The sequence below is a fragment of the Botrytis deweyae genome, assembly GCF_014898535.1.
Source record: "Botrytis deweyae strain B1 chromosome Unknown BDEW_016, whole genome shotgun sequence".
Lineage (NCBI taxonomy): Eukaryota > Fungi > Ascomycota > Leotiomycetes > Helotiales > Sclerotiniaceae > Botrytis > Botrytis deweyae.
Genome location: NW_024066223.1, coordinates 216236 through 228538, shown reverse-complemented (window position 1 = coordinate 228538; position 12303 = coordinate 216236). Strand labels below are relative to the sequence as shown.

General features: G+C 41.1%; 3 protein-coding genes across 3 annotated transcripts; 1 reads left to right on the top strand and 2 right to left on the bottom strand.

Annotated features, from left to right (window-relative positions):
* Position 1: 1 nt before the first annotated feature.
* EAE98_007071 (uncharacterized protein) lies at positions 2-2658 on the top strand. Its single transcript, XM_038954694.1, has 3 exons — positions 2-547; positions 608-2140; positions 2194-2658. The coding sequence occupies exons 1-3, from the start codon at positions 469-471 to the stop codon at positions 2529-2531; spliced, it is 1950 nt and encodes a 649-aa protein (XP_038808836.1). The 5' UTR covers positions 2-468; the 3' UTR covers positions 2532-2658.
* A 1806-nt stretch (positions 2659-4464) lies between these two features.
* On the bottom strand, positions 4465-6815 carry EAE98_007070 (uncharacterized protein; the record flags this gene model as incomplete). The annotated part of the gene is made up of 8 exons (XM_038954693.1): positions 4465-4567; positions 4630-4766; positions 4855-5132; positions 5181-5334; positions 5387-5911; positions 5962-6220; positions 6272-6512; positions 6575-6815. The coding sequence occupies 8 exons, from the start codon at positions 6813-6815 to the stop codon at positions 4465-4467; spliced, it is 1938 nt and encodes a 645-aa protein (XP_038808835.1).
* A 1445-nt stretch (positions 6816-8260) lies between these two features.
* EAE98_007069 (uncharacterized protein) lies at positions 8261-9917 on the bottom strand (the record flags this gene model as incomplete). The annotated part of the gene is made up of 4 exons (XM_038954692.1): positions 8261-8991; positions 9178-9318; positions 9380-9791; positions 9846-9917. 4 exons carry the CDS (start codon positions 9915-9917, stop codon positions 8261-8263), a joined length of 1356 nt encoding a protein of 451 aa, XP_038808834.1.
* Positions 9918-12303: the final 2386 nt, after the last annotated feature.

Here is a 12303-nt window from a genome sequence, read left to right as displayed (position 1 = left end):
TTATCATTTTATGATACGATGGGATAATGTCTATCTGAATTACACTCAACGGTGTTGCAGTCACTAGTCGATCGTTTTGTCATTGGGTTTCTCTTCTTCATTGAGCCTGTGTATTTCGTTTGCTATAGTTTCTGAAAAGCTTCAGTTTCACATACAACATCGAAGAAAGATTGTAAGCAATAAGAATTATTCGAGCGCCATCTGCGGATCCGCGGCCCTACCCCAGTTTTTCTTTTGCCAGGTTTTCTTTGCCCAGCAAATATCTGTGCAGAAGACAATTCAGCAGCATCGTGTTTTGATGGGAGGGCTTCCACCGCAACTCATCCATACTTGCCGTTATTAGACGACCGGCCCTTTTGGTTCAATCGGTTCCATATTCTAGGCCACCCGTGCCGTGATTTGTTTTGACTCGCATACCTCGGTAGCACAATCAAATTTCCCGACACACCATTTCACTTCTTTTGAAATATGGACCCAATCAGTGCTGTAGGTATAGCTCTCAGTGTAGCATCCTTGGCTGGTCAAGTGTTTACAGGATGCATTCAAGGTACATGATTCCCTTGATCTTTACAATCAATTTATTGGATATTGATATCATTATTGTCAGGGATTCAATTCATTATCACAGCAAAGAATGTCCCTGAAGAGTCAAAATACTACAATTTGAGACTGCGGATGGAACAGCAGAGATTATTTGCATGGAGTGAAACATCCGGTCTGCTAGACCTTGACAATCAAAAGGATCAAAAAATTCGCGAATCCAATACATTTGTCATCCATCGAACCACCATCCTAGACCTTCTTGTTCAGATCCAATGCTTGTTCAAGGAATTCGAGAATGCCCAGAGGAAGAATAAGCACCTCAAGGTTATCCCTGACTTCGTGTCAGATGAGAATTCTATCGATGATCCAGCTAAAGATGCCTCCAGTGCTCATGTACCATTGTCCGAATCGAGAAGGAAATTTATAATGAAAGCTATGAAATCCCTCAAGACCAATGCCACGGATCAAATCACCGAGGGGGCGCGGCGTCTTTGGTGGACAGCCTTTGACAAGGAAGCATTTGAGATTCTTCTTCAACGTTTCTCCACTCTCAACGATAATATGACGGATATCCTTGATACCCGTTTGCAAACCGAGATCCATCGGACGACTCAAGATACAAACCGAGGTGTATTACAACTCCACAAAGATCTTTCTTCTCTATGCCAATTGGTTATGGCCCTGAATATCAAGCTGAATGCTCGAACATATCACACACCATCGATTCCTCATGATTATGCGGACGACAACAATTCGGGCTTAAAGCTCTTGTCCCAGCTTGCCAAATTCAAGGCATTTAATGAATCAATTAATCCCACGACTGGAAGTTTAACATGGGATGAGGCGACTGGAAATGCTCTTTCGCTGGGAAGACCAAACGATGAAAGGACGAGTCTCGAAATTGCTAAGTCTAGCATCCAACTTGCTCCTGAAGAGGATTCGATAGATGGAGATGCCATTAGATGCGAGGCTACATACTCCCACGATGGTATTGAAGAACCAGTATGGATTGAATGGAAAGAGTATGATTGTAGTCCGGGTGCTACCTCTCCTTCCCCCCTCATAGTAGACCGCGTTCAGAAACTTGCTGCACTCCTTCATCACGAGCCCAAACCAGAGGCTTTCCGAGTTCCTCATTGTCTTGGATATTTCGATAATCTTACCTCCGAGCCTACTTCTCCCTCTTCCGACTCCGAAGAAGATGAACCTCCCGAGGCACGTATTGGAATTGTCTTTCGGAAGCCACAATCAATTGAGACCTCCCCTACCTCTCTCATCCAATTGTTCTCGAACTATCCCAAACCTCGAATCACTGATCGTATAAAATTAGCTCATGCCTTATCTAATTGCCTATTATATCTACATTCCGTGAATTGGCTTCACAAAGGGTTTCGATCGCATAACATAGTATTTTTCCCAGTTACATCGAATGATGGTAAACGTCAAGTTGTGAACTGGGATCAAGTATATTTGAGTGGCTTTGATTTTGCTCGACCAGCTAGAAAGGATGAAACGACAGAGATACCAGGAGATGGTGAAGAGCACAATATGTATAGACATCCAAGTACTCAAAATATTGGATTTGGCCCAAGAGAAAGTGAGTTGTCTTTCCAGAAATTTAATGGTCAACGAGACTGATGTTATTTATAGGCTACCGAAAAAGCTTCGATATATATAGTTTTGGTGTGGTATTAGTTGAATTATGTTTCTGGAAATCAATAACCGAGATCATGACTGAGATCAGTGGACGATCTTCAAAGAGAGCAAAGAATGTACAGGAAATTCTTATGGGTGAAGACATGCTGTCGAAAATAGGAGGTGAGATGGGTGAAATAGTGGAAGAGGTCGTAAAGAGATGTATAGTTGGTGGTAAAGAGTTAGGGGTAGAAGATGGAGAAGATGAGATGGGTGATGAAAGAGTTGCCTCAAAACTCGGTATGAGATTTTTCGAAAATGTAGTCAAAAAGCTAGGTGATGTCAAAGTCTAAAGCATGTACGTACCTTGAAGTATCAGTACATATTAAAGTCTAAATTGAACCAAATGTCTCATAATCTCACTTTCGGTTGAATCCTGAAACATTTCGAAACAGCACATGTTGTGCTCACAAGAACACTTTTAGATAATGCCACCGGCTGCAGATTCCATGTCCATACTTACATATATTGGGCAAATGTATCTGCAACCCGACGATCTCAAGCACTGCCAATCCCCAGATTAGATTTCCTGATCACAAGATTAATCAAAAATTACCGTCATAGCCGCCATGCCCAGACCTCAAATGTCTCCCGTCTATTTCATAAATACTACGACTCTATAATACTACTGAAATATATGTATGTCAGCAGTGCCAATACGTTATACAACGTTTCGACCAACTAGGATATTGGACTCCAAGTTCCAACTTCAGACAGTGGCAAGAAAACTCGCAACGTTGACGGTAAAATGTAAGCGAAAGCGATATCACATTCATCCCGTACTTACCGTGAATATCGTTAAGTATGCATATTATATGCAATCGCGGCTCATCATCAACACAAATCCATGAGTAGAATTGATCTACGTAAATATACCCACGTATGCATGTAGTGCAGACCCAGAGTTCAACTCGCCATCAAGCCATGAAATGCACGAATTGACACAGCATAATTATGTGTAATTCCATCTTAACATAATCTCACATATATGTGATCTGCGTAGTAAACACAACATGGGTGCCTCGAGAGTGAGTGCGTCCCTGGACTGGAAGCGTACAAAGTATAGACTGGGATCAAGTCGGGCGGTTGAGAGTCGTATGATTTGGCGTTGTACGGCATGAAGTATGTACTTGGATACGTATATGGTTTTCTCTTCAGATATCTGAATTTAGATATCTTCGCCAAAAGGCGGGTTTGCAGATTTTACGAAAAGTTGTGTCATCAAAATCCTCAACAGTCATCGACAACTTCATCGCCGTCTTTATAATCCATCGTCTCACCGTCTAAACTCTTCTCATATCTACCTTATCTACCCCATCCATAACACAAACACCCTCCCATTCCTTCCGTACATCCCCGGAAGAAAATGAATCAACAGTACAACCCTATAGGCGCAGTCAAAAACGAGAGTCAAAACGAAATGCTCTGTCACTCTGTACTCGACCTGTATCACTCGTGTGACTTGTGTAACATATACTCGAGCCGGCTGAATCCGGATGAAGTTTCTATATGCTGTGTTTAGATATATATTATGTATAAACTAATGTTTGAGGGTATATACGCAGCACGTATGAATAAATGAATGGATGTGGTAGTACCGTGGGGTGAGGTGATGAGGAGATGGCTTGCTTGGTGAGAGACGGGTGAAGAGATAAGATGATGTGATGAAGGCTCGAGCGTACTGTAACGTCTGGCTGAATGTTTGTGGATGGATAGGTGAATGATGAGGAATGTGTGCGTGAAGAGATGGATGACGATTATACTACAATATGTATGTAGTAAGTTCCAAAGTTGGTGAAAGTGAGATCATGATCAATGATCACTGATTAGACATCTTCAGCCAGGCTTGGGTATTGATAGCTTATTTTACAATGCTACAATATCACTATTCGATTTAATGAATGGAAAGGATTTTCTACAAGAGAGGAGAAACATATACAGTCTTGCTTCACACATCCAAAGTCCAGAAATATATACATAGCAAAATGAATACTAAACAAAACAAATCTCGAAAACTCATGGATAATCTATATGAACGATCCCTCACACTTATTAATGTACAACACTGTGTCCGCATAACATCTGATCACCACACTTCCCAAAGCTGCCACCACCCGTGCCGCGTTCTGGTGCTTCATTCCCAATCAAGTAACATCCAAGCCACTTTTACATCCCCAAATCCCAAAGTCTTTCCATTCTTGTCAATCCATTCACCAAATACTGATTTTATCGTCTAAAATACATAGCACCCAAGCCCAAAATCCTATATACAATAATAATTGCAATTAAAATACCTACCCATTCACCGGTCTTGCCGGTCTTGTATCCACTGTGATTAGTTAGTAAAATTCCAATGAAAATCTAGATTGTGAAGGAAGGAGAGAGACTTACTATTGATCTAAAACTCCTTTACCACTAATTTTACATTGAGGCGCGAGATCGGTGACGTACATGCATTGACAGGAAGTTCCGCAAGTATAGTCTCTTTCTGAAAATTCATTGACCATCATTCCTTGGAAAACGTACGTCTATTGGTATGCATTAGCATTACTGTTGTATCATGACCACGGGTGGTACAAAGTATCTCGCGAAGAGATTAGAGAAAAGAGAACATACCTGATAATCAATGTAATGAAATACATATCTCCAAAACACGTTAAGAATTTGTGGAGGTACCAAGAAACCACCGACGCTCATCCACAGTCCATTCGCAAAAGCAGTAAGAGCAAGGGATATGACAAATGAAGGGAATAGAGAGGACACAAGAACGACAAGTGATTCGGCAGCGAGAAGATCGAGAAACAACCACATTATCCATGTGAAGAAGGCAGGAGCTGTAGGTCGGAAATTGTTGAGAAAATATGTTGTTACCGAAAAGAGAAATGATATCAAAACTGATCATAATGTTAGTTGGGCGCCAGAAAACACAATTATAAACATACATAGATAAGGTAAGCCAATAATGAAGTTCGAGAGCATGAATGCTGTAGGACCATAAAGACCATTTGCTCGCTCCTTGATAAATGTAGAACGATCTTCGAGAAAAGATGGAACATAAGCGACAGCCATAAAAGACATGAAAGCTGAGCCAAAGAACTAAATTTCGTTAGTCATAAAAATATATCCCTAGAACAAGTAGAGTACTCACAATAGCATTAATGAAAGGTTGAATTTCACTTTGATCTGTTTTAAGACGTAACCAAACCGTACCCATCATAATAGCAAGCCCCATATACATCGCAATACGAATACCATATGCGACCACATCTCGGTAACTCTTGATGAATGCTCTGTGTACCAATGTCATCAATATATTGAAAAATCCACCACGCGAGGAATTGGCCACGGGTAAAGGCTTGACATGTTGCAATGTATGCTGAATTTTATCATGCATTTGTCGAAAAGCGGACGAAACCAACCAAGATTGATAAATTTGTAGTAGTCTTGCCTGTGACTGTGACTGATTGACTGCAAAGTCGGTATTCATAAGATCAAGGAGGTATTCCGAAGCATTCATGTGGAGTGGGATCGGATATCCTATAGATTGGAAATGTTGATTGACTTCTGAGACAGGACCAAAGTAATGCGATTTTCCTCCGGATAACAATAATAACTTATCGAATAATTGGAAAGTAGAGGTTGAAGGTTGATGAATGCTTGCTATGGCAATCAACTAAATAATCATGTCAATATAAATCCTTAATAATAGTGGCAATAACTAACATTGTTTTGTTTTGCAACCTCTTTAACAAAAGACATCACTTCCCAACTTGCAGCAGAATCCAACCCAGATGTAGGTTCATCCAAGAAAAGAATTTTCGGTCCAGTGATGAGCTGACTGGCAACACTAACTCGTCGTTTTTGACCACCACTAACACCTTTCTGAATTGGTGTTCCAATAATGGTATGTGCCTGATTACGAAGACCGAATGAATTGATCAAGCCTCTGATCCGTCTCATTCGCTCACTTTTCGTCAATGAACTAGAGAAGAGTTAGTTCGTAGAATTATAAACCAAAAGCTAACGATCGTACCTTTTATGAGCAAGACGAGCCGCGAAATTCAATGTTTCTTGTACTGTCAAAGAGCCTATGAGAGCATCCTCTTGTTCAACATATGAACTCATATCTCGAAAAACACTTTTAGACGGACTTGATCCATTGACCAGTGTCTTTCCCGTTACAATCGCTTTCGCAGCTGCATTTCTATGAGCCAAAACATTCAACAGAGTAGTTTTTCCACAACCACTTGGTCCCATCAAAGCACATATCTCTCCTACAAATATATTAGTAATCTACCATTTCTCTGAGCTAACCACTCCAAATAGAACCACTGACCAGCTTCAACAACACCACTAACATCATCTAGAATTGCTTTTGATTCTTTTGTTTTATTGTCCTTCACAGTAACCGTCACATCCTTCCATGTAAAATTTCGAACGGTAGTATTGTTTAAATGAGTATCATCAACGGCCGATAATTCAACATCAGTCATGAATTGAGTACGATGTTCCATATCATAATCTTGCTCCGCCTTTCCCGAAGCCTGTGAAAGTGTGCTGCTGGTCGTGTCTGTCATAGTGTGATTCGACTCGAGCTCGAATTTGTCAAGGTGCCTGTGAAGAGGTATCCCGATTCCGAGTGATTCACAATTCTGGATCGTTGAATTCTGAAGTCCCCAAACCCTGGTTGAATGATCGTTCCGAGTCTTGATGAAAGTTGGTTCTTCGAAATCTTGTCGATCTTGGAATGTTGGTAGTCGAGGGGAATCGAATGGAGAAGTAAAAGGATTCGTATCTCGGAATTGATTATTAAATTGACTCAGAGGAATATTTGAAACTATGTTGTGAGACTTCGATTTTTGCCAATGAGTTTGATTTGACCCTGTGTTTGAAGGACATTGAGACCTTTTTCCAACGTAGGGTGCACAGCTTTTATATTCCATATTTACCTTCCGATACTACACAATCAATTGTGTGTAACACAAAACTTAAAATTCCAAACTTAGCTAGGTATTATTCAGCCTGTCTGACAACATAAGCCAAAGCATTCCAGCTCTGACACGGTGATACCGTACGATATCGCAACACAAGGAAACGTCCGAAATACGAAGCGACCGTAGTATAAGACTTACTATGGAGAATTCGCCGATCGGAGAATACAAACCTTATAGTATATTAAGAGTTATATATGAAGTCAGGCAACAGTTATATTCCAACATTAATCTGCAGGTCCCCGATTCCTGCGGGAACAATGTAAGCGCGAAGCATTTGGTGGGGCAATTGAGTACCACTCGAGCCACCGAATACTTTCTTGGGAATTGGGGATTGAAGAATTGGTAAAGGTGGGGTAAAAATAACGATCGTGCATTTATACCAAGCCGCCTTACTGGCTGGCTCCAATCTTCAACTTGCTAAGGCTTAGCGAGGTCCCCGAGAAGAGCTAGTAGATAGGTAAGCGTAGTAAGCTACTACCATACCATTGACTTCCAAAGATACTTCGCCGACATGGCATTCTATAGAGCTTTGACGTAAGTAATAAGTCGGAAAAATAAGGTATAGATACATACAAGGACAATGATATACTAAAAGATAACCACGTGAACCCATGAGAATGTTAGAAAGGTCCCCTAAATCAATCATTTGATTCCGGTCAAGGTGATTTTGGACGAAAATTTATCAAAGCCGTCGGATCATTTGGCTCCGTTTCCTTTTTCGTTACTTACCATTCTCATTCTTCATGGCGGCTAAAATCGTTATCGATGTTTCGTAGTGATGTGAGAATCCTAAGACTGGGGTGCATATTATAAAAATTCCATGCAACCACAACGCTCATTGTACCAGCCGTTGAGAATACAGTATGCAATGTCGCCGACCAAATCAAGGTACCTTGGCTTTGTTAATTATACCGGCTGTGGGATAAACGGATGCAGTGTCGCCGACCGGAGCAGATGATCTTGACTCACTCAACGGCGGAAAACGGTGGAAAAATGACTTTATGGAGATGGGAATCAAAAGTCAACAATTAGTACAGCAAAACTGACTCTTTCGTCCATGTAATTTCTAGAATTCCGACTTTCCAGTCCACAACAATTTCCATACCCGGGATTTTAAATCCCCCTTTGACCAATTTTTGAAAAGTCCCTTGTGGATCATACTTCCTACTCAGGGTTCTCATCTTCTCCATATTCCCCTCACCATATCCCGCCAATGGATTTTGCTTTTGGCCTGCATAATTAAGATAGATAAAAGGATTTGTAACTCCAAGAGTCCCCGCCACCGCATTGATTTCATCGACCGTAGCATAAGCTGCATCAGTGAACTTTTGATCATCCGAAGCTTTAAGCCAAGTCACATAGACCAAAAAGAGCGTCAAATTTTCTTTGTTCCGATCCACACCCATAATATTTCCACCAGTTGCTATCGAGCGTTCGCTGACGATCAGTGGAATAGGCTGAAAGAGAATAGACCACACAAGACCCGTAGTGTTTTTGAAAGGTTCCAAATGCTTGTTTGAGATATTCACAGCTGTTTCGTACATTCCCGCACTATTCGAAAAGGTCGTAGTGACGAAGATGTACCTAGAATTTAAAGTCGAGGTACCACCAGCAAGCTCATCAGTCAATGAACTCACATTCGTAATTCGCATTGTGCTAGATATTAAATTCGGAATTGCCAATGCATCGGAGTAAATAGCTGGAGCTTCAACTGGTGCGACATAATCAATAACATTAAGGATACTTTGCGAACCAGAAACTTGTCAATAGGACCATATATTGAGAAAATTGGCTTTTGGATCATCCGATATATGATTGGTGAAATTGGTGAAAAGATTGATTTGGGCTTTGGCCGTGCTGGCTGGATAGGTCATGATTCCTCCCCATAACCTTTCAAAAGGGAATGACTCCAGGTCATAGCGAGTTACGATACCGAAATTATTACCTCCTCCTTTCAATCCGACGAAAAGATCTACATTCGAAGTGGCATTCACATTGATAATTGAACCGTTACCAACCACAAGCTCGAAATTGATAACAGTATCCGCCACGAAACCTTTTTGGGGCGCAAACCATGAATAACCACCTACAATCAAATCCATGTAAGTTATCTCCACAGTTTATACTTTGCTCTGAAGGCAACTTACCTCCAACAACTAACCCGCCGATTCCAACCAGAGATGCTCTACCACCAGAGACCATCATACCCTTAGTTTCCAGATACTCATAAATTTGTCCCCACTTCAATCCTGCGCCAACATGTGCGATTCCGACATTTTTATCCACCGATATAGTATTGAGTTTAGCCAGATCAATGGTGACTACATCATTGATTGATGCCGCTCCAGCAAATGGTGTATGACCGCCTCCTTTCACTGAGAATTGACACTGCCATCGAGTAAGAGTTCTCACCACTGCAGCCACATGTTCTCTACTAGTTGGTTGTAGAACACAAGTTGGTTTATCATCGCGTGCTTGGCCAGACCAAAAGCCGTAAATGGTGGCATTATAAGCTTTACTATTCGGTGCAGCTGTGATATTGGATTTCAATATAGAACACTGAGATCATCCAGTCAATTCTACAGCCGAAATAATTGATGGATTCTAACTTACACATTCACTTGAAGAAGCTGCTCTTGTGAAACCCAAGGTTACTATAATTAACGCAGCTCGTAGAAGCAACATTTTTCGAAAGACGACTGTTATGAGAGACAAAGATTGGGGAATGTTGTTAAGAACACCAATATAATACTCCATATGCACTGGCATGTGTCATCCTTAACATACCCAATTTTGTATCAAAGATTTTCGTGTCATTTATCCGGTAGCAAATGGGTGAGTGTATTTTGAAGCTGCCCCTCATCAGCAGTGGAACTCAACTACCCCATTAGGTTGGTTGCTTGTGCATCCTTTTTCTGAAGCCCGGCCAGCTCATATATCATATTCAAACTCTTGAACATTATTCATCCTTGAGAAAATAAGCTGAACATCACGGCAACTATACTGTGACGATCATAGATAAGTATTCACTAGCAGTTCACCTTCTCAAAATCGAATCGAAATCACAACTCCGTAGTCTGATCACGACATTCCCGCTAATACTAATAAGGCAGACGTGACCGGCAGAATTTGATAATTGTGAATGGCGCCACATACACCGCCCACGTGCCAAAATTGCATAATCCACGTTTTGTTGCACATCTGAATTGAGTCGTTGTAAAAATTTACACTTCAGCTCAGGCCGTTCTTCAGGAATGCTACCAAAGCTCACCGGGGGGTTTAACGGAGGTCAAATTGTGTTCTAGACCGTCACCAAAATTGGTACAAGCACATATGACTATCATCTTTCAATATCAGTGAAACGTTGAGAGGGTTATTCGTAGTTTAATCCATGTATTGCAATCTCTATCTAAGCCTCGAGCAATCCCCTTCCTCAGACCATCCTCGGTCTTGATGTGCCACCGACACTTACATGATCTTTTGCATCAATAAAACTCGCCTTTAGGGTTAACAACTCGAGATATCCATATACAAACATCAGTTTCCAACACGGCTACTGTTACGTCTCACATATCTTGACCTTATCGAAGTAGTTTCCTCCCCAAAGCGGACCGATAACTAAATCTGTATGCGCGTTGCTATGCTCTTGTATGTTGAAGAACACAGGTAAGTAGGTCATTGCAAGATGATTAGGAAGCTCATGGAAAGAACCATAGTCATTTCATTAACAAAAAACCGTTCAATCTGTAAGGAATGACGTTGTTCATGATACTCATGAGCTTAGCATATCTTCCAACTGATGAAAAGAGAAGGTAAAACACGAAGAGGAACTGGTATCCTGCGATATACAAGTGTTATACCGGCAGTAATATAACAAGTTCATGATATTATGATAAGAGGGTTAGAAAAAGGAAGGAGTAGATCGACAATTCGAGCCATCGAGAGGAAAGTAATGTTGTTTTCATCAAAGGGGATAAGAGTAAAAGATCGACCGGCATAGCATCATCCCCATGTCAGGCAATATCTTCAATGAAACTGTATACTGTACCTTCATCCGAGCTAACGCTTTCTCCACAATCAACATAGCTACATCGAATCCTTCGGCTTGATGAATGAGTAGCATGTGATCATGGCTGTAGCATGTATGACGACCGGTTGCCGATTCCAAGCACCCAATCCTAACTCGGGTTCCCGTCCGCAGAATCCTAGCTGCCATGTGTCAACGATCCATCCTACACATTCCACTCCTTCCTCGTTCTGTCAATTCCTTCAGATCAGGTAGGAAAAGAGCCGCGTCGAAAAGATAAGATAGCAATGTCTTTATCTGAAATTGATAGAAACCCCGGTTGTGCTTTATTCTGCCTGCATGTGCATATTCTCGCAGAATCCAGATTATGCAATACAACATTGAAATTCCCATCATCGTCAGAGGTGTTTGGAATTGCATATAATCAGTCCTTTTGACAAACAATCATGAAGGATCATACAATTCTTTATGCTACCCCTCCACACCTAAGAAGTCCTGCTGCTTTTATCAAGCAAGTTGGACCCTAGCATGTTGTGGAATGCCGCATTTACAATAACAAGGGAACAGCTATGTCTTTGGGGACAAGTCGGACCTGCTAGCTTCTTGAAGTAATATCGAAGCTATTCGCAACAGAAGCACTGCAAATATCACATGTCCCTGTTAGTCAGTCTCGGACCTTGGTACGTTCTAGCTACCCAGTAGTAAGTCTAGAGCTTTCTGACAACTACGATACAGGTTACAGACTTTCAAACTTCACCAGCGATATCGCAAGGAATCCACTTGGTTCATCCCTTCCATGCTTTATAAAATAATTCAATAAACACAGGAAAAGGAATTTTATGCTGCAACAAATGTAGATAATATTAAAACCACATACAAGTAAACCAAGCCATAAAAACACAATAAAACAATAAGCCTCATTCAAACATTCATGCATAAATCTCCCTCTTCTCCCAACAAAAAACAACTCGCAAGAGTTTCAAAGACGCTCAGACCATTCCCCAAATTCGCACTAGTAAAGACTTGACTCTAATGCTTACCTAA

Excerpts from the sequence above, each read along its gene's own strand:
- EAE98_007071 (XM_038954694.1), top strand. The coding sequence starts at position 469 with ATGGACCCAATCAGTGCTGTAGGTATAGCTCTCAGTGTAGCATCCTTG. Across the intron at positions 548-607 it reads GTTTACAGGATGCATTCAAG|GGATTCAATTCATTATCACA; the intron begins GTACATGATTCC and ends CATTATTGTCAG. Across the intron at positions 2,141-2,193 it reads TGGATTTGGCCCAAGAGAAA|GCTACCGAAAAAGCTTCGAT; the intron begins GTGAGTTGTCTT and ends TGTTATTTATAG.